Source organism: Barbatula barbatula, assembly GCF_947034865.1.
Source record: "Barbatula barbatula genome assembly, chromosome: 2".
Taxonomy (NCBI): domain Eukaryota; kingdom Metazoa; phylum Chordata; class Actinopteri; order Cypriniformes; family Nemacheilidae; genus Barbatula; species Barbatula barbatula.
The window spans coordinates 10,675,207-10,693,288 of record NC_136767.1 but is presented as its reverse complement, the minus strand read 5'-3'; the positions used below and the strand labels follow the sequence as shown (position 1 = coordinate 10,693,288).

At 37.9% G+C, this 18,082-nt stretch overlaps 1 protein-coding gene across 3 annotated transcripts in view; it reads right to left on the bottom strand.

Annotated features, from left to right (window-relative positions):
* edil3a (EGF-like repeats and discoidin I-like domains 3a) overlaps nucleotides 1–18,082 on the bottom strand; it is a 129,005-nt gene that overhangs the window by 22,722 nt on the left and 88,201 nt on the right. For all 3 annotated transcript variants that reach the window (XM_079449577.1, XM_079449578.1, XM_079449579.1), the window contains 4 exons: nucleotides 17,843–18,024; nucleotides 7,926–8,081; nucleotides 6,859–7,003; nucleotides 5,814–5,998 (listed from right to left, as the gene is read on the bottom strand). In XM_079449577.1, the coding sequence (XP_079305703.1) occupies nucleotides 5,814–5,998; nucleotides 6,859–7,003; nucleotides 7,926–8,081; nucleotides 17,843–18,024 (668 nt within the window). The remainder of the gene's footprint in view (nucleotides 1–5,813; nucleotides 5,999–6,858; nucleotides 7,004–7,925; nucleotides 8,082–17,842; nucleotides 18,025–18,082) is intronic.

Sequence of the window (18,082 nt, the reverse complement as noted above, 5' to 3'; positions counted from 1 at the left end):
AGCGTCTTAAGCATTCACAACTTTCATAGAAGGCTTGGCATATAAGATAAATAATATTTTTACAGTTTTAAAAGAGTCTTTCTTGTGATTTTTGGGCAATTTAAAGCTGGGCAGCCCAAGTCCAATTTCACTTTTACTATATGGATGGGGGACTCTCATCAAAAGCGAAAAATGCAAAGACGGAGATTTGAATTGGATTTTAGGATTTGAAACAGCCAGCTAAGTAAATTATTACACAATGCAAATTGAATCACCTAAAGCCAGTAATAAAGCTAACATTGTTGGAAAGGGCTAAGGGTTTCAAAATGCGTGCATTTAAAAGATAACTGCTATTGTTTTTTTATATTTGTTTTTTTCATATATCCATCACAAACATATACTGTATGCTGGGGATACACTTAACAATGAGCAGCTAATCATTCCCAGTCAGACCAGTCCTGTTCCATATGTCGGAATAAAATCTTTAAGAATGTTGCAAGCATCATCTCCGGTTAAAGTTAGCAAAATTACACAACTTGTCCACAATAGTGCATAGAACCTATTCTCCAAATAACAACCCCATAATTCATGCGTGCAAGCAGATTGTTACGACCCGCAGTTATGTTTTAAAGATATGCACCCTCTAGCTGTCTCGTGGTGCGTAGGTTAAAGGATAGGTTGAAAATTATGGCTGAATACTGTGACCCACCTTACTTCATATTCCAGCGCATGAGAACGAATGATATCTGGCTTAACTGAAGCTAACTGTTCTTTGTAATCACCCAAATCTTGTACAACATTTCTTCAGGGCTGAACCATTCTTCAGCTGGGGAAATGAATGCAAATTAATTCACACAGAGCCTGCAACATTCTTAAACAGTATTGTAGACGTTAAACTGTATGCAAACAATCAGCATGCACAAATTATAGTGATTTTCCTTTTCAGTGAGAAGAATCCAAGCTATTTGCATGTTATCTGTTTCAGCACATCTGAAAAGAGGTTTGTAGTGCTGTCAGTTTAAGCAATCTGGAAAATGAAGGTGACAATTATTGTTCCTAAACTCATAATTACATTAAGACCTTCGTAAAGTAATTCAAGCAAAACAATATGTAAGTTGACAAATATACCGTACATGTGTCCTAAGGTGTGATTTATTTAGATGTATTTTATATTTATAATACAAAATAGCGTAGTGAAGATTTATCTTGTTTTATTTTTTATTTGTGCTGTCAAACACATTTACCATATTCTTGTCAACTACCCATGTAGTTGGATTTAGTAACTAGAGGACACTTAATGGTCACAGTGCTGTTTACTCACCTCACTAGCATAGAAAACACACATTCTGTATTTTTCATCTGTGTGTTAATCTGCAATTTATAGAAACACTGTGTTCAAAGCAAATCCACAACAATAATAAATACCTTATATTTGAATGTGCAACAAAGAGACTGAAGCTGACCGCCAATAATGATGGTGTACATTCCAATATACAGTACAAAGATTGCAAATGTGTTTACTTTTGTAAAATGTCTTTGTCCTTGATTTGTTAATAAAAAGAATTGTCTATATGATGAAGGTCTTTCTTTATAGCTAACTCATATTTAGATGCTTAGATATTGAAAATCAAAATAATGACAAAGGCCTAATGAATTATAAAAGTGAACTTTAACAGCAGTGCTCATTATTTTCCTTTCTGCATCTTAAACTTCTGTTATACAGGTAAAGAAGTTCAAAGAAAATAAAAGGTTTGGTTGTGAGGTCATTTTAATTAAAAGAAGCAAACTTCCAGCATTCAGCTTTGCTTTCTTTGCAGCAACTGTTGCTGTATTGACAGAGGTCAGCATAGCATTTAACATATGCTTGGATTGCTACGATAATTCTGTTATAAGAGCCAAATGTACTCTGGCAGACTCTCTGTTTTATGTGGTTAATGTGCATAATTAACTAATATCCCTTTGCCAGCTGGAACTGAAGCACATTTGCCGTTAGCTTCTGAAGATTTCAACATCTCATCTTCAAGCATCTTTCAAAAATGAGCGAGTTTCTAATCTAATTCCCATCTCTGCCACTGTGAAGCTTGTTTTGGGGTTCCTGCACGCTTGAAGATCTAAAAAGCTTCTATTCGTGAAAATGAAACTCTGAACAAACACAAATAATTGCAGAGGAATTTTTATATTAAAGGAACAAACCCTTTTTTTATGATGGGGAAAATAAGAACATGACAAAAATGGCATCGGTAAATGGCATAAATAAACTTAATATAATATAATATATTTGAAACAGGAAATAAATCGGATGGTTTTGTGAGAAGAGAGAGACTTTTTTGAAACTAGAAACATAAACATCCATTGTTTAACACCCAAAAAGCTTCGAAAACAGCCAAAGAATGGCACCTTTAAGGCCGCAGCCCAAAGGAAACATTTCAAAAGACACAATGTACTGTACTCGCCGGCCTCTAAGAAAACTGATGTAATTTACAATTAAAAACTAAATCCTGTTGACTGGCAGTTCATAGGACATATTCAAGGGTTGGATATAAGTAACAAAGTCATGTTTTTTTCACAGTGTGTTGGTGTCTTTTTAAGTAGTCTCTCTACCTGAAAAAGAAAGATCTCCAGAGAGTAATGACAAATGTGGTGTTAATAATGTAAAAAGCTTAAGTCAGAGATAAGAGGGCCTCTGCAGTATTTCAAAGGCATTAATGCAGAAATACTGCAAAGAAGAGGTCTCTAAATCTAATTCTCACAGTTTGGAGTTGGGTAACCTCAAAAACAGGTTAATGCAAGTAGTCATATTAGAGTTGTGTAAGTTCAGGCTTAAATGCGCCTTAATGTGTTCAGGCTTCTCAAGGATATCCTGTAACAACCCCTGAGTTGTATAAAATATGTTGTACAGGATATTCCAGTTTTGAAGAAAGTAAAGAAAGCCTTAAGATCTGAAATTAATCTAAGCACCCACTGTGAGCTCTTTCCCATGCCTGGCTGATGAAGGCTATAAGATATCTGGATGGGATTGAGGTCACATCTATTTTAGAGTAGCGGTGAAGACACAGGAAACCACAAATGAGAGCACCAAATCGATTCATTAGACGAGAAGAGGAGGGAGAGTAAAAGGACGTTTTCGAGTTCTGAGAAGACAACCGGCAGATATGGACCCAGACAGGCTAGACCGACATCGTAAGAAGAGGATGGAAGTCTCTTTGCGGTGGTTCCTCATTGTCTGTTGCTTGACTCAGCATGTTTGTAAAAAAACAACAGAAACATCAGAAGTTCTTCATGCAACAGTATTTTAAAATGGGGGGGAAGGTGACGTGCAGTGTATTTGAAGGCTGGTGAGTAATTGGTTTATTCAAATGGCTCCACAGCCCGTCAATGGGATTTATATACATTCAAATGTAAGTGGTTTGACTGACCTTAGAGAACCCTTGCAAACCAATGTGATTTATTTCTTGTTTGATTGATGGCAAGTTAATGGAGAGGAACTTTGCAAAACACATAAAAGATAATGTTGTTCGTGATTCGGTTAGACTCCCTTTGTTTTAATCCATTAAAACAACCAGCCCAGCAGTCTGACGCTTTATTTGCTTCGGTGTGATGCAGTTCCTAAGCCAGCCTAATGAATTTAGGTAAATGTGTTTACTTCAATTTTAAATGAACTTTTAAAGTCTCACTCAATAATGACGGGTACGCGTTTGCTGTCTGGATGGCTGAACATGTCAGGGAGGCCAAACAGTTAAACTGACTGAGAAGATCATTACCAGATATCCAATGAAAGTTGCAAAGTAACAGTTGCTGCTTTGTTTTCATGAACATCAATAAGCAAGATAAGCTATAAGGATTCTGATACTTAAAATGGTTCCAAAAAGAAAAACTTGACAACAAACCCTCAATCTAAGACATCCTGACATCCTCAGGATTTTGATGTTGAGTGATTTAGCACAGCTCTCTTCCAAATCCCTGATGCATGCCCTGTTTGGTCAAACAGTCTGTGATGTGACTGCGGTTTGTGAGTGTATTCTTGCCTTTGCAGAACTGCAACTGTTTTGATGAATTAGAATACTTAATTTGTCATTAAACTTGATTAATTCCATTAATCTATCGAGCCTAAAGTCATTCTGTGATGTCACTGGTATTGATTATTCTGCTAGTGCAACCACTGAAGCAACCTAACAAATTCACCATGGTAACTGATGTTTAAAACTTGGCAGACTGTATATCACACTCACTAATTTTCTGTTACTGCAGTCGAGCATTTATGTTGTAATTCCAGCATACAAATCATTTTTACCATTTTATGATTTAATGAAATTATTCAGATTATGTCGGATGAAAAGAAATGACACACACAATTACACACAACAAATTATATACATATATATATATATATACATATATGTACATACTGTATACATATAGAGCCTGTCTCATATCGGCAAGTTCTTTAAATTGAGTAGAAAATATCAAATTAATGACATTTTGTCATTGACATCTGTAGGGAATAGCTCTCAATACAGACTTGATCTCTCATTCATTAACTAATATTAAAAAGTAAGGCTATTCAGCTCAATCATAAGGGACATCTACAGGACATTCATTTATTAATCTTACAACAGGGAAAGATTTGACTCATAAACATCAACATAATATTTCCATTTTGGGAAAACCACCTAGCAACATGAGTCAATTAATATTCTTGAGATCAGTAATTACTGTATTTGCAGTGATGTCACTACCTCCCCACCTTCTAAAGCCCTCCCCCCTACATTCTCTAGAACAAACAGCTCTGGCCTGAGGCTTGAGGTAAAGCAATCAGTTACCTTAATGAACATTGAGCGAACAAGCAGCAAAGAAATTGTCTAGAGAGGAGGATAAGTGGGATTTTGTTGAAACTCAGGGAGCAAGTACTAGAAATCCTGACCTCTCCGCAAAGCTTTAATCGTAGCTGAGGTTATTTGTCGAGGATTATTTTTGACAATGTTTTGTACGCAACTATTTTGTCAAGAATTGTATCTTTTGTCTATTCACACTGTGGCACTAAATATTGTTCTAACAGTTTTAATTAAAGATCGGGTATCATGCTATGACTTCTTTACACTGTTAAACATGCTGGCTTTTCATGCTTAACATGGTCAACTTGTTAAAAAGGAATTGGACTTTTGACGAGGTAGTTCTGTATTTGATACACTCCCCCGGCACTCCAACTTGTTTCGGAAAGTGTTTTATGATTCTGGGATCCTATTCCTTTTATTCTCCCGAACAAGCACGGCAAGCAAAAGAAAGAGCCCGCCCACAAGGCCAACCAACGAGCGAGACCCGCTTAGCATCAAGATTATCTGCACTGCGTCAAGATGGGATGCAGCTCGTTAGTCTTGAGATACCACCTCTAGCAGCTCGTGTATTTCTGGAAATAATCGTACAGCTGTATCTCTCTTTTATAAATTTGATCAACTAAATACTCTTCTGAGATACGACGTATGCAATACTACTGAATAAGATGAAATTTGCAGAAACTGCCTGTGATACGTGATCTTTAAGAACCTTACCTCCTTTATTGGGGTTCTGTAGAGTCAGTACAGTACGCTTGGAACCTCAACCGAGGTGGAACTAAAAATGATTAGGTACTAGGTACTGTACCCGGTGGAAAACCCCCCACAAGTGAGCTGTACCGCGCCGTACCATGCAGTAACATACAGTGGAAAAGCACCATAACATAATCAGAGAGAGAGAGAGAGAGAGAGTAATGCAAAGTTCAACATGAGCTTTGGCTATAGCTCGAGTTGATGCTCAACCGTAGATTGTTCCAAATAAATCAAGAACATGATGAAACCTACCTGCAGCCACTGAGACTGATCGCTGTGTCCAGATGTCCATGCATTGACCTTCCCTTGCTTATCCAGTCTTGCTTTGCCAGGCTCCCAGGTGAACATATCCATGTTAAGAGTTCTGAAGATGCTGGAAGCTGTAATTTGGTAGTCCTGAATGTGGCCAGACTTCATCCCCATTGGCTCAGAACACCCTGAAGAATGCAGTGGTATTTAGTGGACCTACTATTTCACAATCCCCTCAATAGTCCGGTTTACACATACCATTCGAGCTCTATCCTCTACTGATAAAGCTGGTCAACATGCACTGTCTTTCCGTTGTAGCTTTTTAAGCAATAAAGTGTTGCCGGCCAAGATAACTGAACACATTCTTAAGGGGGAAGTACACAAAAAAGATTTTAGATCCAAATTTTGTCATGCCAAGTCTGAGCTTTCTACTGCCAACCATTCTGCAAGATTTTGAGCAAATCATGTTGACTTGATTACTTTATTTGGCCAATAGCAAACATACTGGACTTTTTCAGGAAATGAGCGTATGGAGCGATACAAGTCAATGCTTGTTTTTGTGTTTTTGTAAATACAATGACTTGTCATTGGGACTATGACTTTATTACTTGTGTGGGGCCAGTGTTTTGACTGTGACCATTTACAAACCTAGTTAATTTAAAATCTGTTCAGATTTTTAAAGTGGTCAACCTTGACATTTAAACCAGCACACCAGGGATAAAACAAATACAGTATACTGGTGGCCAGTTATTGCACTCATATACATTTTATTGTGAATTTCTTTATATTCATAGTTACAAATGACAAATACATATTACAACCACAACATGAATCATAAGAAAGACATCTTTGCAAATGTTCAAAGATCAAGCTTCAAGGTATTACAAATGTGAATGCTTTTGTGTTCAGAATAGCCTAGAGGCAAATCCTCTGAACTGACAGTGATGAGACAGAAATGACTTGGTATGTGTGTTATATTGACAATCACAGTAATAGATGTCTTGTCGGGAAGATGATGTACAGTATATTATGTGTTCAGGTGTCTCACCTGTAAGCTCACAACCCAGGAGCTCCATTCGAAGAGTGCAGTGTCTCCTGCACACCTGTGGGTAGAGCCTCACATACTGAGCTTCGATTTGAGGGGTAAAGGAGTTGGCAAATGGAGTGTTGTTATCAATATTCCCACGGAAGATCTGGATGGAGAAATAGGAAAGAACCAGTTTTAAGGCTTTTATCAAACGGGTGTATGGTAAGGTCAAATCCGATCTGAAATCATGTACTTTCTCAAATAAGATTCTGTATCTTTAGGTTGTAGGCTTTGGTTGTGAATAAATTGCATTCTACATCACAGTTGCTTTTGTTGGCATGTATTTTGGTATGCATGCATTTAACATACAACTGTATCCAAAGCATTTTAATGCACAATGAAGCTATACATTTGATCATTTGTGGACTCCCTGGTAACTGAACCTATGACCTTGGCTGCAGTCAAGCTACATGAAAGCTGTTGTCATGACACTCTGCATGGATCTTTTGTTTAAGACAGTTGACACACCGTGACATGTACTTGTAGTGAAAGTACCGTTCCTGGACCTAGAACATCATTCCTGTCAACAAAGTGAAAGTCCTAATCTTAACCTGAATCCTAAACCTCTAAAATCAGAGAGAAATAAGTTGATGAAAATAGCATACAAGCCCCCCTAAAACCCTCAAAGACTAACCTACCATTAACACCTTATTATATAACCTGATTGGTTGGTAAAAATGTTGAATCTGTCTCAACAATGGTGATAATCTAGAAACATGTCCTTCACCTATCCACCTATTTAAATAACAATGCAAGAAAAGTATTTAAACCACTTTTGAATGAACAGGATTTGGAATTAATAAAAAATGAAACTCCTACCCAAAGTCATTACAAAGAATAACCGGACACTCTGTTCTAATAAAAAGATGACATCAGCGATGATGGACACAATTTGTCCTCTGAGGCTCAGACAGCTCTCATTTATCCTCTAAAAATCCAGTTTGAAGAGGCGTACGTGGAAAGGGAAGTGCCAGCACATGCTGTGTGAGTGATGTGGCTCTTTTATGCTAGTAAAAAAAGTATCTCACTATATCTTCGTCCGTGCCCTTGACTTTATACGTCCTCCACGCCTTTCCGTCATTGCTGTAGGCCACTTTGTAGGACTTAACATATTCAGGGCTCCCGATGCGCTTGGCTCCCTGGGTTATCACTCCTGTGACCCGCATCCTTCTCTGGAGGTTAATCTGAGAGAGGAAACATGAAAAAGACAAGAGATAGATGAACACGTGGAGACTGAAAGTGAAAGATAGAAAAAAGGGTAAAAAAAAGCCAATGAGACAAGATTTTGTACATTTGTAGTTATCATCCTGAGACTCTATACTCATAAAGTCCAAATCCTTTAACAGTCTCATATTGTACATTTGTAGTTATCATCCTGAGACTCTATACTCATAAAGTCCAAATCCTTTAATGTCTCATATTGTGCATTTGTAGTTGGCATCCTGAGACTCTATACTCATCAAGTCCACATCCTTTAACAGTCTCATAATTTTACTTATATCATTACTTAAAGATGGGGTAACATGCTATTTCATGCCTTCTGACTTCTTTACATTGTTAAACTTGCTGGCATCATTTAAAAAACAGGTTTGATGTATGATGTAGTATTTCTGTGCTTTATACGCTCCCCCGGCACCCCAACCTGTTTCGGAAATATTTTTCAAAGTCTCGATCCCTGTTTCGTAACAGCGATTCTATTCCTTTTATTGGGCAATTCTCCCAGAAAAGCACGCCCACGGCAAGGCGAAAGAAATGGTCCGTCCATGCGCCAACCGATGAGTGATAGGAAGACCCGCTAATCAAGATTGGCTGCGCTACGTCAAGATTGGCTGGGTTGTGGGCCTGTAGCTTGTTACTCTTGAGATACTGAGAGAACTTGAGGTGTGTTTTTCACAGCATTTCAGTGACGGATGTTATATAAATGGTGGATTTATCGCAGGATTTGCAGATCGTTTGAAACTGATGAAGCGGTCCCAGTGCTAAAAGATGCCGGACATGAACTGCACGCGGTAAGTCAAACTAAGTCCTACATCTGTGTTTTGTAGGCAAACACGAAGGGATAATGCGATGATGTATTGTGTGCTCGTGCTTTAGTTCTGTCCCCCCTGCCTGCCTCCAGCAGCTCGTCTTTTTCCGGAAATAATCATACAGCTGTATGTCTCTTTTATATATTTGATCAAACTAAATAAGATACGAAGATACGACAAATGCAATACTACTGTATAGGTACTCAAGATTAATATGAGATTGGCAGAAACTGCGTGTGTTACCCCATCTTTAAGTATATTTTCTTATAGTCGAAATATATCTTTGACATTGCCCACGACTATCAAGCCAGGTGAAACGACATGATGGCACTTTAAAAGTATATCAAAAGAAGGGAAGCGTTAAACATTAATGGCCTTTCAAATAGCCCCTCACCAGGTTTGACTTTTCTAAAGAAGAGTCTGCCTTATGTCCAGAGCAGTTAAGTAATACACTGCTAGCCTGTCCAATTCTATTCCTTTTAGTGACGTTCGATAAACAAATGTCTGACTCGGTCCATATGTCCAGTCTCATGCAAAAAGACATCATGCATCCACAGATGGTGCCACTGGTGTAAGTCACACTGTCCATATACCTGGGTAGACAGGTAGAAAACAGCTGCTGTGAACCATGTTATTCTGCTTAAATAAATGTACAATAAATGTACAATAATTCGTTGTGAACTTGCATTAAAGTGGAGAGAACCAAATTGTTAACAATTAGGAATTTCCAGCTAGAATGGAGTTTCACTAGTAAGGTGGCTTATCCAAATATTAAGTAAGGAATAATTTACATCCAGCTGGTTGTAACTACAATTTAAACCCTGGCAGGCTGATCCGGGTCATAACATAATAAGACACAAATCATTGATATATTTACAAAATGGGGAACATAACAGGGAATCATGACAACTATACTGGTACACTACAAATCAGAAACAAAGGATTATAATAATGATGTTATTGTGCATCTTCAGCTTTAACCACATACATAATTAATTTGTTAGGTTTGTGTGTGAGGTATAAAGTGGATAGTGTTTTTCCTCCCCTCAGAAATCTTTATATTTATATTATAAATATACCTTCAGTAATAAATAATATTCCCCATGTCAGTGAGCACAACCTTTTTTTATGTCACTCAGCATGACTTTCAAAACACAGATTGCGTGTGTATTTACATTTATATATCATAACCTGATATCAAAGAAGTCATGCATATTTTAGGATAACACCTTACTTCACCCCAAACCCTAAAATCACACCCGCAATGGCTAATTTAGCAAAACAACAATAAATGGCTCTAACCCCCCCTCAAGGGGGGAAAAGTCAAATCATAACACAACATATGAATGAGATAGTAGGAAATAGGAATTCACACCAATAAGCCACCTTGTAAAACAGGTGAATTCCCATTAGATTGCGTCAAAATATATTTATACATATAAAAGATATCGCCTGTTAAAATAAATTAGGTTGAAAATCGTGCTGGGTGTCATTAAACACGATTTAATAGATAACAGTTTGTGACAATGTCACAAATTCCCACGAGACTGTGTTGCAGCCATTGCCAATTTTCTTTTCCACAGCGCATGCAAATCTTAAGTGTAAATCCTAATCTCAAGCACACAACAGGACCTGCTTTACAGATAGAGAGAGTGCTGCCTGCAGGCCTATGTGCTGTGTAGGTCAGAGATGAAAAGCTTGATACTTTCCCAGGCATTATTACTGAAATGTAAAACAATTATAGGATGTTGTGAAAAAAAACAAATGAATCTAAATAAAAAAAGATTACATATCAGATAAATAAACACCCACCTACAAGCTCACTTCCACCATACACTATATTGAAAGGAAAACACTGAGATAAGCAGGATTAGTTCACCCAAAAATAACAATACTGCTATATCTTTCAAAGAGAACCAAATGTCAAAGAGGACCAGGGATGTCAAGCTACAAAATGAACATGCAGCATAAAAGTATGTTCCTTTATCCCTATTATATATATATTTTTTGCATTGTATGGCTTTAAATGACTTGTAATATGACGTATGCACCACTTTCATTGTATTTTTTGTAATTTAGTTTCTTCAACCCAGTCCTTATTCATCTTCATTGGATGAAAAGCAGTGGGCATCATATTCTCTTAAAAAAATACTGTAACGTTTTTCAAAGGAGAGAGACACATGTTTGATGCAACATGAGGAAAAGAATTACAAAGTCGTAATTTCTGTCGGTCCTTTTTCGTCCTTGTTCCTGTTTACCAAGGCGTATATATGTCAATGTTTCCACATTGATGCTCAACTCACTAACTCCCTCTCTCCTGTGTGAATGTATAAATACAGTATGTATAAATGCATACACTTGTCCACAAATGGCACATCCCCATCCAATACATATACACTGGCCCCCATGGGAAAATGGTGATCTGAAAGTAATGAGCCTTCCATAACAACTCCCTCACTATTACTCAGCATAACTTCTCTGTCTTATTGATGAAGAAATGCTCTAAGACCCTAGAAGTTAAGGCATTTAGTCTGTTTTCAAACAGAGAGTGAGAGCAGTCATTCAAGGCTTTTTGTTCCAGGGAGGTATAACGCTGTCTGATGAGGCCCCTGAGGAACGGGGTGTGGAGTAAAGCTGAGTGCACAGTGAGGGAAAGGGACAAGAACAGCTCAAGCTTTTAGACAGACAACCATGAAATGAGGAAAAGTAATAGTCATAATGCTTGGTTTAAAATGATTTGTTATCTCTGAATGGTGTGTATATGTTGGTTCACAGTCAGATACACATGACAGTTAATTCACAGTGTGTGAGCAATGGGCTGGGATTTTGAGAGGCCTCACAAATCTCTCATAAATGTGTTCTCCCACCCTTTACGTCTCTCTGAAGATGCATCAAAAACTCACTGAACCATTGACAATGGCGGCTGCATATCGAAAGAAAGAACATGTCATTATTTTTAAAGGACATTTCCATAACACTGGACAGGAAATCGTGAAACTTTAAATTCATGTCGTTGGCTTGAACTTTAAATCGTAATAAGTGTAACAATAATTAGAAAGTTACTTACGTTGACTTACATTATCATTCACATGTTTTTATCTTTGAATTAGGGACAGGAAGGCACAAATGAAGAGTTTGGTTCCAAAAGGAGCTCATGAACTCATAAATCATGTATTTTTATTGTGCATTCCAATAAATATAGCTAACTAGCACAACAAAATCATGATAACATAATAAAAACATGATTTTTTAAATGCGGAGTTTGGAACCTAACTCTTCAAATGGTCAACTTGTCCTCCTTAGCATTTAGTTAATTTGGATTCTCTTCCATGACCTTGCATTTCGTCTATTGTAGGCCAATGCCAGAGCCTACGTAAACAGCCACTAAAATGCATCACATCTGAGTCACATGACCCTTAAAAAAGTCTAATTAGAGTCCTTTTAAGACCATTCAGCCCCATCAAATCACTTTTGTGCATTTGTAGTTTTGCACATCCCCATTCTGAATCTAATAGATCTTGTTCACAAGTAGCGTGAAATAATTTTTCCTGAGTGTCAATTATCCACCAATTAATCTTAATCTCTTTTTCACAGACTCACAAAAGACCAAAACAGGGGTGACCAGTTAAAGCTGCGTGACTAAAAGCCATGACTGGGTGATACTTCAAGCACTTAATGACCACAGATGCTGGAGTCACTTCATCTAATACTGATGCATCCTGACACACAGATGCCATGTGTGGAGGGGGGCAACGGAAACATCTGGCCCTGCAATATTTGTCAGTTTTGCGGAAATTGATTCAGTTGCGGACTCCATGCATAAACGACAGTAATTCCCAAGGGCCGTATATGAGCCTGACACCCAATCACGCGAGAGTCATTTACCAATCATGATTTCAATTCTCCTGCCACTGACAGGAGTTTAAATTGTTGTGCTGTGGCCAGTAAGGGAATGAGAAAAACAGACAGACATAAACAAACACAGTATACACAGAAACAAATTCAACCACACATACATACAAACACCACTGCAAAGACAAATATTTGTGCTGGCTTATGCTGGCTTGTTGGCTTCCCAGGTGGTGGTTCACTGGTTTAGGGACCAACGTGTGAAACTCACTGAACACAAGCTTACATCCTGGGAGACCAGTAAGAGCAGCTTGATCTTACAAAAACATTTGGTCATATTTCAGCATAGGGGGCATTAACTATGACTTTTTCCCCAATAAACTCTTAATTTGTGGCATTTTAATAGTTATTCAGGTAGTTGTTAGGTTAAGGTATTGGGTAGGATTAGAGATGTAGAGTAGTCATGCCGAATATGTGCTTTATAAGTACTAATAAACAACCAATATGCCAATAATTGGCAACTAGTTAATAGTGAGAACTGCCCACTGTTATTGTACAGTTGAACTTGGGTATCATTTTCCGGAATATGTTATTTAATTGTGATATTAGCCAGTGATGAGAGATACCTGTCTTTCCCCCAAGTAGACAGGAAATTAGTCTTGTATGACTGAAATAGCTGCCCGGAGATGTTGCAAACATGGCAGCTGTGTGCACCGATCTGCCAAAGGGACTTTGGAGATATTTTGGACTCCAGTACACCCAAACAGTATTACTAAGCAGTCTTACTTATTGTTTTGGCTAAAAAACAATGACTCATCTCACGCTATAACATACGTGCAGTCTTCACCACTTAAAATCTGAAGTGGTTTAGCACTCTGCTACTGTAAACCCATAATATTTCGCCATCTGCTCAGACACACCGTCATAATTATCCCACCTCAGACACGCTATGCTTTCTGCTTTGGAGTGGGCACGAAGTGATCATCTTTTCATTAGTAATATCTTCCTTCTGTAGTCTCTCTAAATGTTTAGTCACTGGTGTCTGTAGGGATAACCTGCATTAAAAGCACACATTAATGAATCAAATAATCTATTCTATTTTTTCCCCTGTATTTGACTATGTGACAATATCAAACAACATAGTATGTGTCAAAATGTGGGTGTTCTTTTTTATTCCTCCCTTAAGTTTGATCATCATATTCACTCAGTAGTTAAGTCATGCTTTTTTCCATCTTTTCTATCTTTTAAAGATCTTGAAAGAGTTACACATGCGTTTGTTTTATCCCGTTTGGACTATTGCGACTTGCATATTGGACTACTAAAAGGTCCATTAAATGACTGTCTTCCTCCTATTTGTCTGATTTTGTAAATGTAAACAGGGCGGCTAGATGTCTGCGATCCTCATATATTGTATTACTTTGTCATATTCAAGATCAAGATTGAAGTTGAAGGGTGACTGTGCATTTGCGGTGGCCGGTCCCAGGTTATGGAACAATCTTCCTCTAATACTCTCTGTGTCAGGTCCCGGGTTTGATCTCCCTTCACTTTCTCACTCGCCTTTCCATTTGCACAGCTGATGCGGCTTGGCAATCAGTTGAGCTCAGCAGCGCACAGCCGATTTCTTATTGCTCATTATTTTACTCCCTTTATATTCCTCTCTGTTTCTCTCCTTCGTTGCTGTTGCGTTGTATTTACTACATCACCCTAGCCAGCATGCCGTGTTGGATTATTTGCTAACTGTGCCCAGTTCCAGTTCCAGTTCCAGTTCCAGTTCCAGTTCCAGTTCCAGTTCCAGTTCCAGTTCCAGTTCCAGTTCCAGTTCCAGTTCCAGTTCCAGTTCCAGTTCCAGTTCCAGTTCCAGTTCCAGTTCCAGTTCCAGTTCTCGTGTGTATTGTGGATTACTTTGGACTGATCTGCTGTTTAGTATTACGTGTTTGCCTTCTTCCTCTGGACTCTGTTTGTACCTCAACTGACCCTCGACTGTTGTTTACCCTTTGGATTACCCACTCGGACTCTGTTCGCACCTCGACCAACATTTAATGCATTATAATTCTAGGTCTTAATTCTACCTATGCCGTAGTGTATATATTTTGTATTATATTGGTTATGTTATTTTTTCCTCCTTTGTAAAGCACAGTCGTCAACCTTTGTGTTTATTTGTGCTTTGTAAGTAAATAAATGAATGAAAATGAATATGCAACATTTCTGCTACATTTACTGAAGTGTTAATAAATCTGTTCCATAAATGGCATAAAATAAGCATTAAAAGCAGATTTTCATATATAGCCACAGTATTTGTTGCCTTTAAATGGTTGGTTCATCTGTAAATGAAAATGTCTCTCGACATTAACTCTCTCTCATGTCATGAGACTCTTTCTAGACAAGGGTATGTAAGATTCATACCACTGAGATGGAATAGAACGTCTGGAACAGATTTTTCTATTATGTGCCGTGCATACCACTATGCAAATAAGTGGGCATGACTAACTAATGTGAAGCACTCCTACGTGTAAGAGAGTGTGATGCTCACATGAAACTCAGTGTGATAAAGAACCTTGAACACAACACACAGATCAAGAGGAAAAACAAACAAAAACCAAACAGGAGCATGTGCATATTACTAAAAGCAATTCTCGTGGTTCATACTGTGAAACATTTAGTCATTTAGCAGACGCTTTTAAAGCGACAAAGAGTTCAGCGAGCAATAAGTGATATGTCATAAAAGAGCAATAGTACAATAGGTGCTAATACAGCAGATATGTTTGATCATATCGTCCACCCCTAATTTAGTGCTATATATTTGTGATTATCCAATGTCCATCAAAGGGACAGACACAGCCTGAGAACTATAACATTGGTAAATTGGCTGAAATGCTCTGAATTTATAGAAGTTACAGCCAAAATTTCTAGCCTCATATACTTGACTCGTAAATCCAAATTTAACTGGGGATACATTATACAAATCGACTCTGACAGGTTACACTAAAACGTGACTGGCAAGGATAAGTCCTGATATCTTCTAATGAAATGCAAACCCCAGGACGATACAGTAGAGAACTCAAAATGAATTGTGAGATTCAGGATATTGAGGAGACATGAAAAATCCTAATCCCCCAAGAAATGAAATAAATAAATGAATAAAGCATGCTGAGTATTCCACTTCTTTCATGTGCAGAAGTCCCACTTCTTCACTCACGGAGTCTCGTGCTTTTGTCCAGCATGACTAAAAGGAATTTCCCTTGGGTGTGTCAAGCAATTTCACAGAAATGAGAAAGTTGCAAGTGCTACTCAGAAATCTCCCAACGCAGCTCCATATTTACCTCTCTCTCTGAGTTATATGTCACCTCTCTCACTTTACCTGTAAATATATTTGTAAGCAAGCACATATGTGTACAAAACTGTTTAATAGTTCATTGGCAGTTATCAATTTTCATTGATTGTTTTTGTTGGCTTGACTAACACACTATTAGATAAATACTGAGGTCAACTAGTGTTATAAACCTTCTTCTAACACATACTAGTCATTCAGGAAACTTTACTTCTATTGTGCATTGTGGTACATCCAAAGACAACCCGAGGAATTAAGACAACAGATATAGGAGTAAAAACAGAATAACAATGAGAATTAACAAGAGTACATTGCCTCTGATTTAAATCATAGTGTCATCTCCGGATTGTTTCTTCACTTTTATAGCCCAAGAGAGGTCATGTGGCAATTACCACAACATATGGCCCTAAGCCTGTCTTATGTAGCTGTCTGTGATCTAACCCTGCAGCTCCAAAGCACCAAAAGCTCTATCCCAAGTGGCATCATTAAAGCCAGACAAAATCCCTAAGTACTTAATTTTTTACACTTTCCTCAGTCTGTCTTTTTGCCTCTGATCCTCGCTCTTCACCTACTTGCAACCGCTAGTGCACAAACAGTGGTTAACTCGCAGGTGTCCGCGGTCAAACTCTCTCTATCATTTCTTTGTTCAGCGGAGTTTCATCTCGTTTCTTCACAGAGGTCAAAGAGTTTTATACTGTGCTGCTCAGACTACATGCGGAATATCAATTCAATGACGAACCCAATTCAGTCTCTCTGTCTTTTACAAGCAGACATTTAAAGAATAAATCTGAGGTTGACATGAGGCTACTCATCGTAAAACTCGAGGCAAATGGACCGAGACTTCCATCCACTGTGATTGTCTGTATTATCAATCAAATGTACTTTGCAGAAGAAACTGCCTATGAATACTAAACCATCTACCAGAGAAGCTCCAAAGAATTGTATTGATATACAAAGATGTCAAAATCAATCAACAGTAAGATTGCAAAGTGAAAATATGAACAGACAACTTTTTGAAACATTTCTGTATACAGAGAGGAAAGTTGCAGGCAAAGCAGGTAATTGTTAGAAGAACTTGTAGAGCAGATAAATGAGAAATCCCACTGAATTGACAAATTCCACGTAGAAAAATAAACAGCACAGAGATCGTCTCCTTTGAGAAAGGCACATTTCGGATGACCACAAGCCTAAAATGAAGGCTTTTATGTTTAACATCAACGTAAGAAAAAATGCTCATCTATATGGTGGAGATTATAATAAAACAAATGAACATTAAGCATGATTTAGTTAAGGATCTGATTCTCACTATGAACCTATTTATTTAAATGTTCACAAGAGAATATCATCTGAAGAATGCTGGTACCACTTGCGGTACCTATTGACTTACACTGGTTTTAAATCCATACATTAGAAGTAATGGGTACCACCATTGTTCAGTTACCAACAATCTTGTGTGTTTTGCAGAAAAAAAGAAAGGCGCATAGGTTGTCATTGAAAAGGTGGCGAGTAAATGATGACCATTTTAGTTTTTGGGTACACTATCCCTTTAATTCTATCCAATACCTAAACTTAACAAGTACCTTGTAAGTTTAAATATTCACACGACTTTGTAAATGCACCGATAATCATCTATTTTTCAGATGAAGAGGTCAACAGGAAGAGACTATTTATGCCAGCTACAGGTTCATTCACTGTTAATGGATTTCCATCCAAACCTGCTCTGTCCGTGTCAATCTGTTACCTGAATCCAGGGCCATCTGTCATTCTCGGCTGCTGTCCAGGCGTTTACTAGACCCTTCTTATTCAGCCGGGCAAAATAAGGATACCATTTCTGGAGCCCGAAGAGAGCTCGGTGAGTTGAGGAGGCTGTAATCTGCTGGTTGGAGATGATTCCACCTTCCATGCCCAGTGGACCCGAACATTCTGAGTAAAACACAAAAATATCATAAATATCCAGAGGTTAAACCTATTACTCAATTAA